Source organism: Carcharhinus amblyrhynchos, chromosome 5, assembly GCF_965287045.1.
Source record: "Carcharhinus amblyrhynchos chromosome 5, sCarAmb.v2.hapA, whole genome shotgun sequence".
Taxonomy (NCBI): domain Eukaryota; kingdom Metazoa; phylum Chordata; class Chondrichthyes; order Carcharhiniformes; family Carcharhinidae; genus Carcharhinus; species Carcharhinus amblyrhynchos.
The window spans coordinates 89,968,855-89,986,915 of NC_137328.1; the positions used below are offsets into that span (position 1 = coordinate 89,968,855).

At 42.0% G+C, this 18,061-nt stretch overlaps 1 protein-coding gene across 2 annotated transcripts in view; it reads right to left on the reverse strand.

Annotated features, from left to right (window-relative positions):
* rasa1b (RAS p21 protein activator (GTPase activating protein) 1b) overlaps positions 1 to 16,818 on the reverse strand; it is a 200,196-nt gene extending 183,378 nt beyond the window's left edge. The window contains exon 1 of one of the 2 annotated variants that reach the window (XM_080189167.1): positions 16,583 to 16,818. In XM_080189167.1, the coding sequence (XP_080045293.1) occupies positions 16,583 to 16,656 (74 nt within the window). In that variant the 5' untranslated portion in view covers positions 16,657 to 16,818. Of the gene's footprint in view, positions 1 to 14,834; positions 15,392 to 16,582 lie in introns of those variants that run through there. The other variant, XM_080189166.1, reaches the window with a different exon arrangement.
* Between the last annotated feature and the right edge of the window lie 1,243 nt (positions 16,819 to 18,061).

The following is an 18,061-nucleotide window of genomic DNA, read 5'->3' on the forward strand; positions in this document are numbered from 1 at the left end:
AGAGCATTTTTAAAAGTCAGCCACTTTGCTGTGGGTGTGGAATCACATGTAGGCCAGACTGGTTAACAACAGAAAATTTCCCACCACCAGTGAACCAGATGGGGTTTTATAACAACAATCGACAATGGTTTCATGGTCATTATTAGACCGATAATTCCAGATTTTTTTTTACTGAATTCAAATTCTGCTATCTGCCAATCTCCAGAGCATTACCATGGATTTCTGGCCTACTAATGCAGTGACAATATCCCTAGCCTGCTGCTGCACTGTTGCATTTCTATGATTCAGCTGTCTCCCTGAATCTTCTGTGCTTAACCCTAGACCATTTTTCTTTCCAACCTTTATGTCTAGTGTAATATATGATTAATGTTTTATTCTATGTGTTAAGAGATCATCAGCAGACTCCTATGAATTTATTCAATGACCTCCCCTCCATGGTTTCTAAAAAAAAACTTAGGGTCACTCAAGCCAGGTTTCGCTCTGGGATCTGACTTGTTTAGTATGATCAACTGGAATCATGAATTTGTTTAACTTAAGAAAACCTATCTGACTAATTCTTTATAATCTGAAAATGTAAATAGTGGAACTTGTACAGAATTCTCGAAGTGCAATCTCTCTAATTCAGTAAAAAAAATCCTGGCAGTCAGACCAGGATTGGGGGAAGAGCGAAGTGTCATTCCTCCTCACATGGTCATGACATTCCTTTTAAATGTTCCTTTATCCCATGAACTCTAGATTTTATAAGTTTGTCACACTGTATCAAACTGGGTTTAACATTTGCAGTTCTCCAGTCCTCTGCATATAGAAAATGATGGTCATTCGCTCCACAAATTCTACCCTTATTTATTTCAATGTCGCTGGAGACTTCTCACACGGTCTTGGTGATTAACAACGTAAATACAGCTAGCCACTCAAATATTTCCTCTTTATGAATCTTTAGGCCATCCTACATTTCAACTATTTCTTCTTCCACAACGAAACAAAACAGAAGCAGGAGCAGGGCATTTAGCCTTCAAGCCTACTCCGCCATTCATTTTGATCATGGCTGTTCATCAAATTCAATATCCTCATCCTGCTTTGCCCCCATATCCCTTTAGCCCCAGGAGCTATATCTAATTTCTTCTTGAAATCACACAATGTTTTGGCCTCAACTACTTTCTGTGGTAGCGAATTTCACAGATTCGCCACCACTCTGAAGAATTTTTTCCTCACTGCAGTCCTAAAAGGTTTGCTCCTTATCCTCAAGCTATGAGCCCTAGTTCTGGATTCCCCCACCATCAGGAACATTCTTTCTGAATCTACCCTGTCTAATCTTGTTAGAATTTCATAGGTTTCTATGAGACCCTTTCTGGCTCTTCTAAACTCCAATGGATACAATCCTAACTGATTGAGTCTGTCCTCATGATAGACTTGCCATCCCAGGAATCAGCCTGGTCAACCTTTGCTATACTCCCTCTATAGCAAGGGTATCCTTCCTCAGATAAGGACACCAAAACTGCACATAATATTCCAGGTCTGGCCTCACCAACGCTCTGTACGTTTGCAGTAAAACTTCTATTCCTATACTCAACTCCTCTCACTATGAAGGCCAACATACCATTTGCCTTCTTTACTGCCTGTTGTACCTGCATGCTTACTTTCAGCGACTAATGCAGGAGGACAGCAAGGTCTCACTGATATTTACCTCTCTCAATTTACACCCATTCAAATAATAATCTGCCTTCCCATTTAACCTCACATCTATCCACATATGCCCATTCACTTTCAGTAATGTTTCCCAGACCATCATAGCCAATTCATGTCTCATATCATCATAGTTACCTTTATTGAGATTCAGGACCCTCAGGATCTCAAAATCAACTACATCACTTTGCACCTTAATAAATAATTCTATGATTGGGGTATCATCTTTTTTGGCAAAGACAGATGCAAAGTGCTAATTTAGAACTCAGCCATGTACAAATCCCCTTTTAAGAAAAACATGGTCCTTCTCTATTCAGCACAATTTTTGATTGTCTCATCTGCCTGACACTTGCTGATATATACCATTTTTCTATTCCATCTTACTTTTTATCTCTTTCATCATCTTGGAAACTCTGCATTTGTTGGCACTACCTTTTCCCATCAAGGGAATGTACCTTGACTGTATAGTGACTATCCCCTCTTTAAAGGCAGCCTGATGTTTCACTTGCTTTGTCTGCCAATCTTTGATTCCAATTTATCTCGGCCAGATTCACTTTAACCCCATTGAAATTGGCCCTCGCCAATTAATTATATTTCACTCTGGATTGCTTCTCGTCCTTCCAAATATAAAATAGCATTATATTTATTACATCTATATTATACAAACTACTTTAAAATTTTTTAAAAAGAATTCCAAACATAGCTACAACATTCTTACATTTGTGCATTAATGGAAAAATACTAATTTACACACTTGCCTGTAGAGTGCATTTTCAGCCTCACCTATTTACCCCAGACCCAGCAACCTAGAGCTTCAAAATGTTATCGGGCCTCACATCCTTCCCATGTGACAAGATCACCTTTTCTCATTCTTCAACATCTCATATGCCTTTTCTTCTATTTATACTTTGCTTTGTTAATCTCAGTGCAAGACCTTATTTTCCTCACACCAAGAATCGTCTTCACTGTATTGTCCAAGACTAGGATCACTTCCCACATATCACAGGGCAGCTCCCACTTCACTACTTTCCTGATCTCACACCTCTGCTTCTGACTTCCCACATCCTACTTCTCTCAACCAATGCATGCTCTAGAACTCCAGGGACAACTGATAGATCATGAAATAAGAAAACAAGCTCCAATGAGAGTTGGATCAGGTGACACAAACAACAGAGAAGATAATGGATTGAAAGGGAGAGAGAAACAACAATGTCTCCGTTGACAGCGCTCCCACCTCAAGTCAATTGGTTACGTACCCAGATCCTACTTCAGAGACTTCAGCACACAATCCAGGATCACATTCATGTGCAGTACTGAGGGCAAGCTGTACTGTTAGAGGTGAAATATTAAATCAAATCCCCCATCCACCCTTGGCACTACTCAGGGGACTTCTCCCTGGAATCTTGGACAATACTTATCCTTCAACTAACATTAATAAAACAGTTTAAATCGTAGCTGGTCAATATTTCACATTTGTTGCCAAGTTTTCCACATTACAACAGTAACTAGACTTCAGAAGTAAAGCAACTTGGGACGTTCTGGGTTAGGAATGGTACTATATAATTGCTAGTCTCTCATTCTTTTAAGACATTCAGGCCAAATCGGTCTTTCTGGTGATTACCCTAATGCAAGCAAAAGGTTCTAATGAAATGTGCCCACATTGTTCCTAAATCCTTTTGTTGTTTTTTTTTCAACTATTTACCTAATGGAAGGTTGACAATTTATTTTTTAATATCCAACCTGGAAGTTAATGCCTAAAGGTCACGACATTTCAAAGCTCTTCCTGCCTCCTAGTTTAAATCTCTGAAATTGCTCTTTTAAATAACTAGAAAAGTCTACACTCTGACTTACCCTATTAACTTTCTGTATTTGTGGTGTTCTTTCCAACATTTGCTCTAGCCCTCAGTGACAATTTCTCCTTTCCACTTTAGTTTAACAGATTTGCTGTTCATCAATCTAAAAACTGTCTTCAAGGGCTGTATGGTGGCACAGTAGTTAACACTGCTGCCTCACATGCCATGGGCATAGGGGACTGCCTGGGTGGAGTTTTCACATTCTCCCCATGTCTGCATGGGTTTCTTCCAGGTGCTCCAATTTCATCCCACATCCACAGATGCGCAGGTTAGGTGGACAGGTCATGCTAAATTGCTCCTGAAGTGTTCAAACGTGTTGGGAATATGGTAAATGTGCACTGCAGGAATTCTATGGATTCAATTTGATGTTCCAGCTTTTTAATTTTTTTTAATTGAAACTTAACACTCATTATATTGCAAGCATTGCTCCCAACTACCTTTTAGCTTATCTACCTCTTTTAGTTCACTATTCACAAAGAGCAAGGTGTTGGCAGATTATAGACTTATCATTTAAGACAGCAGTGCTATACACAGAATGGGAATTTTATTTCAGCATAGGAATTCCATTCATTTTTTTCAGTTCTCTCTCTGTTACAACTGACGGATGAATGGACTGCCTATCATCAAAATCTCCCACAGCAATAACTGTTAATACCTGTTAAACATTTCCATTTTATTGACACATGATTTGTAAAACACCTAATGCAACAAGCCCTTTTTTAAAACTAAAAGAACCCTTTGCACCATGTCCTTTCCTTGTCTGTATCAACCCTCTCTGCCACATGAATTATGCAAAGTTTATTTTACCAATTTTACCACTTGGATCCCTTTCTTGTCTTTTATTTCCCTCTTAAGCATATAACATCACAATAGGTTCATTTACCATTCTTGCCCAGTTTGGAGGCTGTGATGATACCAGTTGAGACTGATAACTGGAAGTTCAAATCTTTAAGTTAATAGCTGAAAGAATGATACACCAAAGATTTCAAGTTTTAAAACTTTTACCAGAACAAATGGTCCCAAAAATACATTGACAATTTTGTGAACAGATTATACTTTAAACTACAGAACGCAATATTTCCCTTTATATTTAATCGCACACTGCACCCTCCAAGGAATGACAGTCCTTCTAGCAAACAGATCACAAATGCTCCCAGCTTCCAATGGGTTCGCATTTCCCCATTTTGACGTTTTCAAGTGGCTACCTCCAGGTGTTCCCTTAGTTTTCTGAGAATTTTTCCAAATCTCTACCAGCAGTAGATGGAGCCTGTGTCAATCTCCCCTCTGGCCAGGCTAAGGGTGGATGTCACAGAATCCTCAAAAGACGTACAGGTTGCATCTTTAAGAGACCATTTCCCACCTACATCCTGCTGTGGTGTTTCACAAAACCACAAAGTCACTTTTGTCTGCTGTCCACACCTAACTATATGATATTCATTGAATGGTAAGGAAGTCTGTAACTCTACCTCAAAAATCCCATCTTCCACAACCTTTCATAGCAATATGAATCACTTAGATCTTGTATCTCAGTAGAAATATTAATTACATAAGAACATAGGAAATAAGAGCAGGAGTAGGCCAACTAGCCCTTCGAGCCTGCCCCGCCATTCAGTAAGATCATGGCTGATCTGTCTTGGCTCAGTTCCACATTCCTGCCCTCTCCCCATAACCATAATTAGCTATTCTTGAATGCCAAACCTTCTTTCGTCTTGGAACTAAATAATTTAAACACAACTGTTTATAACCCACCATTCTAACGCCTTTCAGGGCCTTTGGAGACTCTCAGTCACCAGGTTGCTGCCACTACCTCCAAGCATAAATATCTTGCACCTTCTTCTCAGTAAAACAATCTGAGCCTCCCTTTCATCCTTAATCATCCCAGCTTGTCAAGCACACTTCAAAACTGGTCACATTACCCCATTTAACTTAAACAAAAGACAAAGTTCCAAAAAAAAACAGACGTTATTTCCATCTTAAACTATTTTGTAAAGTACAGTGCAAGTAATATTCCAAATATATTGAAGATCTGAAATCTTCCAGCATAAGTAACTGATGTAATATTCATTTTGTTTACTTTGTTATAAGCATTTGTTATTTCAGTATATTTCCTCTATTGCAGCAACAAACAAAACAGTAGCATTTCAGCTATTGTGGCACCACAGCAACTGCATTCTAGAGTCATCCAAGATTGATACAACACTAGCTACAAGTAAGAAGATACAAGAATGTACAAATATAAACACTTGTGGTCAGGAGTCAAATCCCAGGTGCTTTCATGCATAGCAATTAACCATCATTGGCACAAAAAAATCTAAAACACAAAGACATTAAGTTTAAATGCCAATATAATAATTCCTGATTTAGCATTCAGTGGCAAAGATCAATTTGGAAAATGGCATCTCTAACTCAGGTACAATACATTTTCCTATCTTTAAATGTGACTAAAAATTATAATTTGAAAAACTCTCAGGTACATATCATACCTAATTAGATGAGGAAAGATCTGACTCTTAAAGCGTTAGCAATCGCTAAAAAGTACATCAGCAAACAAAAAAATTCAACTTATATTCTTTTTGTTCTCTGGCTGATTTTTCATCAACATTTAATAAAAGACCATACCAAATATTCTTGACCAGAAATAAACCAATAAATTTCAGATGCTGCCCAATTTTAACTACAAGCCACATGGACATGCATAGCCTTTGCACAAATATTCTAAACATAAAGGACAGCTTTGTATCAGACCATTCATCTGTGATCATTATTAGGGAGTTTAGCATAAGGATTTCATTACAAGAAAACATTCAAAAGTGAAAAGCTTTGGATGTTTCTGTGCAGATCCCTGCAAATAGCGGAAGAGGTAGAAAAAAGGTGGTCAACAAGGCAAATTGGATCCCTTTATTGGCTGAGGCCTGGAGTATAATAGAAGAGAAGCTAGGCTAAAAATGTATAAAACACTAGATAGAGCACAGCTGAAGTACTATTTACAGTTGTGGTCATCACATTATAGAAAGGATGCGATCACACAAGCTTTTTGTGTGAGGCCAGTGAGCAAACTTCAGACAAATATGTTTAATGTTGTGCCAAAAACTGATTTTTTTTAAACTGAGTCATGGAAAAGAAGAAACAACTTGAAGAAAAAAAGCTGACAATTAATCATTTAAAAAAAGTGAACAATTAATAAAAATGGCATTAGAGTGCAATACAGAGGGTATACGAAAAAGGATGTATATAAAAAAGTGAGTGAGTGAAACAGTGCGTGTGCGTGCCTCCTGCTCACTCCCAGTCTCCAGCTGCCCACTTACTCACCTCACTCACCCCAAGAATGGGTGTACGCATGTCGATGTATGTGGATGAATCAGACATGCACACACAGCTGCCAGGCCTGGGTGGTATGGAGATTAAAATGCTGGGGTGGTTCACAGTAGCTGTGAAAGTATCAAAACTCCCCACCCTTGTCAGGTGTCCCATGTCCTGCAGTCACTGCACTCTCTCTTTCTCCCACACTTCCCCCACCCTCCAACTCCCATCAAACATTCTCTCTCTCACACACACACCTTCCCATCTTCTCTTCCCACTACCGACTCACCCTCCAATCCCAGGCAGGTAGTCTTGCTCTCTCCCCACCCCTCAACAACAGCGAGCCACTTCTCTCCCTCATCAGCGATCACACCACTTCTAGTGTTCATTCAGGCCTCCAACTGAACAAAGCCAATCACCTTCCCGCTGTTTGTTGCTACTCTAATCACAGACTGTTTTGGCTACTGCATTTTATGCTCACTTGGGAGAGTTTGGAAGAGCAGCTCTTTGCAGAATCTTTCACTTGGCACTTAGCTGCAATTTGAACACTAGCTCTGAAGGCTGGATATAGAGACAAAGCAGACAGGATTGTGATCCACAAGCAGTTTATTGGACAACCCTGTTCCTGAAGGTACAGAAGAGATTTATAAGAACATCGCCAGGAATGGAGACTTTCTTTAGGTTAGTGGGCATGAAGAGGTTAAATTAGCAAAGAGAATTCCCTCTATTCCCTCCCAATAAGACAGAATAATAATTGGAAGTTGAGGAGCACTCTTTTTTAGTTTTTTGAACGGGTGATGGGAATCTGGAACTCACTGTCTTAAAGGAAGAAGGAGGGAATAGTCTTTATTGCATTTAAAAAAACTCTTGCACATTCACGAGATGTCAAAATCTACACCGCTACAGGCCTGGAGCAAAAAAGGGATAACATTGGAATCTTTTCAGCCAGCATGGGCAAAATGCTCTCCTTCAATAGTGTAATTCTATGTATTTGGTAAGATATAGTTGAGGTTATGAAGGCATTGAATCCCTACCGTGCAAAAGGAGGCAATTCAGCCATCAAATCTGCACTGATTCTTCAAAAGAGCATCCCACCCAGGCCCACCCTCCTGTTCCATCCCCACAAATCTGTGCATTGATCGTGGCAAATTCACCTAACCTGCACATCTTTGTACTGCACTAACGGAAACCAGAGCATCCAGGAGGAAATTCATTCAAACGGGGAGAATATGCAAACTCTGCACAGATATCACCCAAGGCCGGAATCAAACCTGGTCCCTGGTAATGTAAAGCAGCAGTGCTACCTCTCCAAAAATCCTTTGATACACTTGAATTGCAATAAGATGGCAAAAAATGCTGTGTGCTGATCTTTAATGTTAAAGACTTACTTTAAACCCTGCGCTATACAGAATATGTTCAATGTACAGATATTAGTGGTGACTGATACAAAACATAAACTCTATACTGAATTATAGAAACCCTACAGTGCAGAAGAAGCCATTCGGCCCATCGGATCGCACCAATTCTCTGACAGAGTATCTTACCCAGGCCCTCTCCCCCACTCTAACCCTCTAATCCCTGACATTTAAAATGGGTAATCCATCTAACCGTGACATCTTGGAATACTAGGGGCAATTTAGCATGGCCAATCCAATGAACCTGCACAGTTTTGGACTGAGAGGGGAAACTGGAACACCAGAGGAAATCCATTCAGGCTCAAGGAAAATGTGCAAACTCTACACAGTCACCAAAAGCTGGAATTGAACTTGGGTCCCTGGTGCTGTAAGGCAGCAGTGCTAAACACTTTGCCACCGTGCCGCCCGATAACATCTGCGGAGTTGTTTCTTTCTTCAGTCGCTCTCAATGCGAAATATTGTTACAACCAAGTTAGGAGGAAGGAGTGAACTGACTTCTTTGAGTCACTCCTGAGTTGGTTATAGCAGTGTTTGAATTTAAAAAGACATTGTCAATTCAATATATAAACTTAACTCCTTGGTAATTTGGAAAATTCTCTCCTCCCAAGGCTCACAAGACTCAGAAATGGCATCATCAAAATATTGAAAAATCCAAGCAATCACTGTTCCTCTCTTGTTGATTTTGCTGAAGTTTCTACATCATATAACAAGGCCACTTTCACAAATGTTTTGTAGATTCTTTTCAGTTTCAGCAGTAATTTTCTATGCCATAACACTCCACTGCACTGCACTTCTTCCTATTTCTCCTATCAGAGCTTCTCCGCTGTTTAATTTTATTTCCATATTTCCATCTTCAACCACTACTGACCTGGTGTACTTAAAACCATTCACTTAGAACAATTAGTAGCAAGCTCTTCCCAGTACATTAATATCAATGCTGCCGCACTGCAAGGAGAGCTTCAGAGTATTTTTAAAGTATTTTCTTTGACTTCCCTGGGACACTGGCCATTTAAGAGTTATGATGCGGAGATGCCGGCATTGGACTGGGGTAAACACAGTAAGAAGTCTCACAACACCAGGTTAAAGTCCAACAAGTTTATCTGATAGTAAACCCACCAGATTTTGGGGTTTGACCCTTCGTCAGGTGAGTGGAAAGTTCTGACAATACACATCTCTAATCTATGCTTAATGCTATCTCCACTCATTTTGTCTGCACCTTTAAAGAATTGATTAGTTGTAAAGACTCGCATACTAATCAGTATTCTGTAAACTGTGTGTGCCTTTATATGCTCTGTTTGTGACCAGAACTCTCCACTCACCTGACGAAGGGGCAAATCCCGAAAGCTAGTGGGTTTACTATCAAATAAACTTGTTGGACTTTAACCTGGGTGTTGTGAAACTTCTTACTGCATTTGAGAGTTGACAGGACCTGGTGGGGAAAATATTTTTCAGCCATCAAGACACGAGCCAGAATTTTACCACCATGCCAGAATCAGGGTGGGCGACTCTTGCAGAACAGAATTCTCTGTTAGCCTTGGGTGGGATTTTACGAGCCTTGCCTAAGCGAGGTCGTAAAATCCCTGCCACTGTGTCCAGTTTATCACAGTCGATTTTGCAGGAGTTTTGCCTGGAATGCTTGTGCAGCTGCCTTCAAATGCACAAGAACTTTTTCGCCAGTCTTCCCATTGAATCTGGGAAATGTGGTGAAGGCATTGCTGATGGAATTTTGCTCTTACGTATCACTGCAGTGTAGGAGGGTGCTACAACAACTGCTCTGTTCACTAGGACTTTTGTTGATTTACAAAACATAGCAGAAGGTGAAAGCCATTCAGCTCATTGAGCCTGCTCCACAATTACATATGATCACAGCTGATCATCCCCTTCAGTGTGTTTTTCTCATTATTTTATTCCCATGTCCTTTTTAAGTCATTAGTATTTTGAAATTTGTTGATCTGTTTTAAACATACTCAATGACTGACCCACAATCCTCTAAGGTAGAGAATTCCAAAGATCCATAACTCTCTGATTAAAAGCAATAATCTTTTCATCTCCATCCTAAGTAGTTTCCCCTTTACTTTGAAATCGTGTCCTGGATTCTACACTCCCCAAAAAAGGGAAACATTTTACCTGCATCTACCCTTTCTATCCCTCGTAGTATTTTGTAGGTTTCACTGAGACCATCTCGCATTCTTCTTCACTCAAAGGGTGGTGAATCTCTGGAATTCTCTGCCCGTTGAAGTGGTGGAGGCTGCCTCGCTAAATATTTTTAAGACGCAGGTTGATGGGTTTTTGATAAGCGAGAGGATTAAGGGTTATGGGGAGAGGGCGGGAAAGTGGAACTGAGCCACGACAGATCAGCCATGATCTTATTGAATGGTGGGGCAGGCTCGAAGGGCTAGATGGCCTACTCCTGCTCCTATTTCTTATGTTCTTAAGTTATGTTCTTAAAAGACTAGAGATTTTCCTTTATCTCTTTGTGGTGGTAGAGTAGAAGGTGACAGAAGGATGGTAGAGGCAGGTTGCCTCACATCCTTTTAAAAAGTATCTGGATAAGCACTTGGCACATCACAACATTCAAGGCTATGGGCCAAGTGTTGGCAGATGTGATTAGGTGGGAGTTCAGGTGTTTCGGTGTGGACTCAATGGGCTAAATTCAATTCCTCATTCTCCCTAATCCCTTGGATCTTTAATTGTGGGAGATTTCTTGCATCTTCCTCAGTGAAGACAGACACAAAATAATCATTTAGCTGTTCTATAATATTCCCTACTACAAATTATCCTGAATCTCAGTGTAATTGACCCATATTTGTCTTAGCCAAAATGTTTCTTTTTTATTTACCCATGAAACCCACATGGGAACCTACTATTCTCCTTTTATCAGTTGATGGGTCCTTCTTTGCTGTATTTTAAAATGCTCAGGTTTATTACTATTCTGGCAACTATGTATATCTTCTTTTAATCTTATACAATCCTTAACTTCCTTTGTTAGCCATAGTCATTGGCCATTGAGGGTTTTGAGCCTTGAACAAAGATACAGTTGCATAATTCTTTATTTTTCTCCAATGTACATCAGCTAATTTGCCCATTGTACTGTCATATTTTCCTTTGCTTAAATTTAACACCTGGCTTCAGCTTGAACTACCTCACTTCCAAATAAAATGTTGTCTTTGGCAAACACTTGACCACAGTCCATAGATGGCTGAGTGGACGTAGCAGATCCAATGTTGGATCTCATCGTCCGTGATGACGTTTTGAGAGAGGTGGTTACCAAGGTATGAAAAGTGCTCAACATATTACAGATTCTGTCCTTCAACAGATAAAGAAAGTGGAATATCGGATTGGCCAGTCTGGGCCGGAATTTTGTTTTTAAGATAGCTGACATAACAAACCCTATCAAGACTCCAAATTGCTGCAGTCAGGGAGACCTACCCTCTTGGGAGGGGCAGCTGAAGGAACAAGCACAGGAAAGAACTTCTACTGAAAGGAAAGACTGACAGCGGTCTGTGTGTCCAGAATAGGATCTTGGATGCACTAACAGAACTCCAGGGTTGCATAAATGAAAGGTTCATGACATTTCACCCACAGCTCAGCCATACTCAATATGCCACCATCGACAGCCTCTTCTGTCAGAAGAACAAACTCAAAACCACATGAAGGCATCACACATTGAAGCATCAGCACTTCTTGGATTATGTTATAGTTTGAGTTAAAAATCTAAGTGATATCTGTATCAATCAATCCACACAGATCCTGGACTGATGCCTGCTGAACGGATCTTTGACTTGATCAATTGCTGGTGACATTCGCCGAGCACCAAGAAAATGCAAAAACCAAAGTCCAAGAGGAAGAAGATCAACGTCACGGCCCTAAAGCAGCCGGCCAAAGAGAGGAATTCCAAACACAGTTCACAACTAATTTTGAAATTCTTCATGTAGCTAACTAAATTTTAGAACAGTGGGATCAAATAAAATCAGCTGTACTAGACTCTAGTGTCCAGACCATTGGGTATGAGCATAGTTGTCAGCAGGACTAGTCAAATGAAAATGATGCTGAAATATGAGATCACCTGGAACTAAAATGTGCAGCCTTCGTTGCAAGGTTGCAAATCAAGAATGTAGCATTCCAAAAGCTCAAGGCTGCCACCCAAAGGCAAATCTGGAAGATAAAATGACTTGTGGAAAAAGAGAAAGTCTGAAAGATCTTTTCCCATTATGGCATGCTCGATTTATATCAATTGGAGAACCAACAGATTTTTGATTCTAAATATCAAAAAGAAAGCCCCAACTCCTAACCCTACAACAAGCCTCATAACATTATTAAACTACATGACCCCAATTCTGCACTACTGCTATAATTTATTCATTCACCCTATCTACTCACCAATCTTCAACACCTTCTACAGTGGCTGCAGTTTGACCTGTCATACTTCACTCACTGTGTACTTCTGAGGGGTTTTGGATGGGTTTGTCTGAGACAATCACAGTTTCAATATCCAGCACTTTTCATTTTAATGTCTCCTCCTTAGACAGTGAGCTATTTGAATGGATCTCTGAATGATAGGAAATGTCCCTCTCTTCAAACTTCCCCAAGGGTGTCTTCTTGCTTTCGCACCTTCGCCTTGTAAGGGCCTCACACTTTATAGTTTCTCAGATTTAAAATTGCAAAATTTCCAATCAGTTGACTGTGATTCCTTATTTGATTTCCTCCAGCCAGAGGAAAGAGCATCCTGCATCCAGTTTGTGCTGCCCTGACTAAATTTTATACTTTTCAAATAAATCACCTCTCATTCTTCTAAATTCCAGTGAATCCAGATCCAATCTCTCCTCATATAACAATCCTGCTATCCCAGGAATCAGTTTGATTTAACTTTTTGTTGCATTCCCCCTGACAAATATGGAGACCAAAATTGTCCACAATACCCCAGGTGTGATCTCACTAAGGCTCTGTACAGCTGCAGTAAGACATCCTTGCGCCTATGCTGTCCTCTTGCAATGAAGGCCAACATACCATTAGCCTTCCTATCTACTTGCTTATTTGCATGCTTTATTTCAGTAACAGGTGTTCTAGGACACCTTTGTATGTCAACATTTTCCAATCTATCACTTTGTAAATAATACTCTGACATTCGGTTTCTCCAGCCAAAGGGGATAACTTCACATCTACTCATCTTGTGTCTCATCTGCCATGTTTTTGCCCATTCATTCAATTTGTCTAAATCACCATAAAGCCTCTTAATATCCTCCTCATCACACATTCTCACCAAATTCTGTGTCATCAGCAAACTTGGAAATATTACATTTGGTCTGAAGAGACTTGAAAAAGTGCAAGCCAATTGTCACTGATAGTGACACATAACTAATATTAGCACTTGAATTACTAATAAAAGTACAAATGGAAACTTATAAAGTTTTGCACTCAAATGACAATGTGTCACCAATTTTGCTTCCAAAATCCTGTGATTGCCATTGTTGGTCACCAAAAGTGACCTAAAATGGTAATCACAGGATTTAGGATGCAAAATGTTAAGAGGAAAAATATGGAAAGAGCAAGGAATTTGAATTAAAGACCTACAATGTAGATTCTGCACATACTAGGTAGATGAAAGATATGACTTCTGAACTGAAATCTGTGAATTAGAAAAGTCAAAAACACATACCCACGAATGATTGGTAGAGATACTAAAAAAAGCACATACTTATAATTTTGGTGCTGAATAAGTTAGCAGTTTTACAAATAGGGGCTTCATTCGCTAGCAGCGCGCACCTGAGGAATTGATAACCAGGAATCTCAAACTACACACTTCCTTGTACCATCTGCTTTATGATAACTTGTCACGTTCATTGACTTAAATAGCTCGTTCTGACAGCAATGCTGGCCTACACTTTCCTGAACAAATCTATTAAAGAAAAGACATTTGGAAATTTTGCAATATGTCGGTCCCTTTCAAACGTGTAAGTAACCGTTCGCTGAGAGTACAAGCTTAATATTACAACACCCTTGCTCTGCCATATATTAAGCAACTATGCTGCCAGTTGAAGCGACTCACCAGATGTAGAAGTCATAATTCAAGCAATATAGTTGAACAGTAACCAATAAAATATACGGGATACACAAGACCAAAAAAGGCAAGATATTTTCAGGTGGTCCCGGTTTCCTCCAGAAGTTACACTGCACACTTTGATATCCGCTGACAACTTCCAGCACAATTTACAGGATTCAAAACAATCAGCAGGCTAGATTATTTCAGCATCTGCCGCAGCAAACAAATTAAAACGTGTATTGTTCAGCAAGGAGGCAATTTTGAACATTTGAAACCTCAATCTGTAGGGAGTAAATAAAAGCAAGAAAATGAGTTTCCGGCCATAAGTGGTCAATAAATTTATACTCCTGTTGAGGGCAAAGGCAGCAGTTTTGCATTGACCTCTTTGCATTAGTTTTGTGTTTACAACTGCTGGGATCCAGGTGTGATGACGAGGCCGCGGCTCTGTTTCTTTGTTCTCGGGGAAGCTTCCCTCCCTCCCCCTTGACAAGCCCCTGGGCCGCTGCCTAGGACAGGCCATCTCTCTCTTTGGTCACTACTCACTGGTTAGTCGGAGGAGCCGTCAGCGGGATCTCCACTTCTTCCTCTTCAAACTCATGGCCGTCGAAAGAATCCACTTCGTCGGGGGGCAAGGGGAGGGCAGGGGCGCCGGAGACGGGGGCTGGGGCAGCAACGGCGCTTACAACTGTCTCCGAGAGGAACGGGCCCCCAGGCGGCGATGCAGATGACGGGGAGGGGGATGATTCGGACTCGACGAGCCGCAGTGAGCCCAAGTCCGGCATTTTCTGCGTCGGAGCCTGGAGAACGACGCTGTCCCCATCTCCACCCGGAGCCGCCACAGGCACAGCCGCCGCCGCTGCCAGCAGGCATTCATTCCCCACTTCCGCCGCCATCATGGTCACAGCCCCGCTCACAATATGGGAACGGGGTGTGCGCGGAGGGGGGAGAGGCGAGAAAGAGAGGAGCGAGAAACTTTTATCTATATAAAAACATACGACAGGGTTCGGTGCGGAAGGTGAAGAGGCAACTTTTACTGAAGGAGCGCTCAGCGGAGGGGAGAGTTCATGACTTCATCTGTCTTCCTTCCGTCAGTCAGTCAGTGGCGGGGGAGGGGGGTGGGGGAGATTGCAAAAACCACTGGCTCACTTAACTCCGGGGTGGGGGGTGGGGAGAGAGGTGGGTCACTAATTCTGGGGGGGTGGGGAGAGCTTGATCGCTAACTCGGGGGGGGGTGGTGAGGAGAGTTGATCACTAACTGGCGGGGGGTGGAGAGAGTGGGGAGAGTTGATCACTAACTCGGGGGGGTAGGGAGAGAGGTTGATTACTACTAACTCTGGGGGGAGAGAGGTCAATCACTCACTCTGGGGTGTGGGAGAGGTCGATCACTAATTCGGGGGGGAGGGAGAGGTTGAACACTAACTCGGGTGGGAGGGAGGGAGAGGTTGATCACTAGTTCTGGAGAGGGGGGAGAGTTTGATCACTAATTCGGAGGGGAGAGGGTGGTGGGAGAGAGATCGATCACTAGCTCTGGAGAGGAGGGGGCGGGGGCGGTCACTAACTCCGGGGGAGGGTGGGGAGAGAGATCGATCACTAACTCTGGGGTGTGGGAGGCCGATCCGTAACTGTGGGGGGGGGGGGGATGGAGGGAGGGGAGAAGCCGTTTGTTGACTCGGGGGAAGGGTGAGGGGATGGTCTCTCCGCGTGAGGGTGCGTGAGCCACAGCTGGCAGTTTGGCCGTTGAACCGTCACTGCTGCACGCGCGATCCAGTCGGAGCGCCGCCGAGTCCGGGCCTCTCTGCCTGTCACTCAGAGCACAAGGCGCACACACACAGTGAGTGTAAAAGCCAAGTCAATCCTTTCTTTCTCACTCTCTTTGGGCCACTCGCTTCTTGCGCAACTTTACTATTATTGTATCCGATTTAGGCCCGAGAAATCGACTGCAATCCGGGAAAGCGATGCGCTCTGCAATCCCGCAACACCTTAAGGCTACAGAAATCAGGATGCGTGGGCAATGTTTGTGTGTCTGTGAGCGAGCGATCACGAAGGAAGCTGCTTGTTAGTAATGTCCCGTGATGGGAACCATGTTTATTCAAGCTAACTTTAAAGGAACAGATTGTTTTTGCTGCAAATTATTTTCCACTCCAGTCACCTGAGAACTTCGTTCTGAGTTTGGGAGCGAGTGATCCTCGACCCCCCAGGACCATCGAAGAAGAACAGAAGATAATATTTTGAAGATTAAGCAATTCCGGGTGTTTCAATCACTCAGAATCTGCTCCACTCCCTGATCTCACCTATGATTCTTCCTCGATGTCGACAGGCCAGTTTCAGATGTCCAAACTTCCGCATCTTTTCTATAAATGAACATGAATGAGGTAGTTGCGCAAAATGCAACAAACCTCAACTTCCTAATTTATTTTTATCACAATCTTTCTTTAAAATAAAAGTTCTGATTTTACGTATTAATCTACTGAACATATGAAAAGCTATTTGAAACACATTGGAATCACGGCAAGCTTTTCGGTGCGACCGGTCCGTGTTGGCGTTTATCCTCGGAGTAAGTTAATCACAAGCATACCAAACTAATGGACAGGGCTATTAACCCTGCCCCATTCAGTTATGTTGCAACTAAACAAAGACGTGCAATTATCTTGTTTTCTTCTTAGGTAGTCCCTCAGGTTGGATGGGTTCTGAAATGGCTGTTACGTTCAGTGTGTGAGCTATATATCACATGTGAGACATGAAGGGTTGGATAGATGAGTTGTTTGGGAGTTTATGCTCCCTGTCCAACACCAAAACTTTGTCATTGCATGTTGACAGTGAGGTCTCAAGGTGTTCGATGCCTTCCCAAATGCTGGGCACAAACCGGGTTCTACCAGGTACGCTTAATCTCTTCAGTCATGGTTTTACAACATCTCTAGAGCATTTTCGTTTCCGAGACTAAGCTCGTGGTAAATCAGGCGGCACAGAACATTACAACGCAGTACAGGCCCTTCGGCCGTCTGTTGCACCAACCAGTGGAACCAATCTAATAACCCTCTAACCTAAACTATTATCCATATGCCTATCCAATGACCATTTGAATGACCTTAAAGATGGCGAGTCCACAACTGCTGCAGGCAGGGCATTCCACGCCCTTACTACCCTCTGAGTAAAGAACCCACCTCTGACATCCGTCCTATATTCATCACCCCTCAATTTAAAGCTATGTCCCCTCATGTTAGCCATCACCATCCGAGGAAAAAGGCTCTCACTGTCTACCCTATCTAATCCTCTGATCATCTTGTATGCCTTAATTAGGTCACCTCTTAACCTCTCTAATGAAAACAACCTCAAGTCCCTCAGCCTTTCCTCATAAGACCTTCCCACCATACCAGGCAACATCCTGGTAAACCTCCTCTGCACCCTTTCCAATGCTTCCACGTCCTTCTTATAATGCGGCGACCAGAACTGTACGCAATACTCCAATTGCGGCTGCACGAGAGTTTTGTACAGTTGCAACATGATCTCACGGCTCCGAAATTCAATCCCTCTACCAATAAAACCTAACACACCGTACGCCCTCTTAACAACCTTATCAACCTGGGTGCCAACTTTCAGGGATCTATGCACATGTACACCGAGCTCTCCCTGCTCGTTGACACTACCAAGAGTCCTTCCATTAGCCCAATGGAAGTGATTCCCCCTCGCTCCTCATTCCCTCCCAAGTCAATTTGCCCAATATCAAGATGCTCATTCAAAACCTGCTCTGCACCTTAACTGCAGACTCCCGA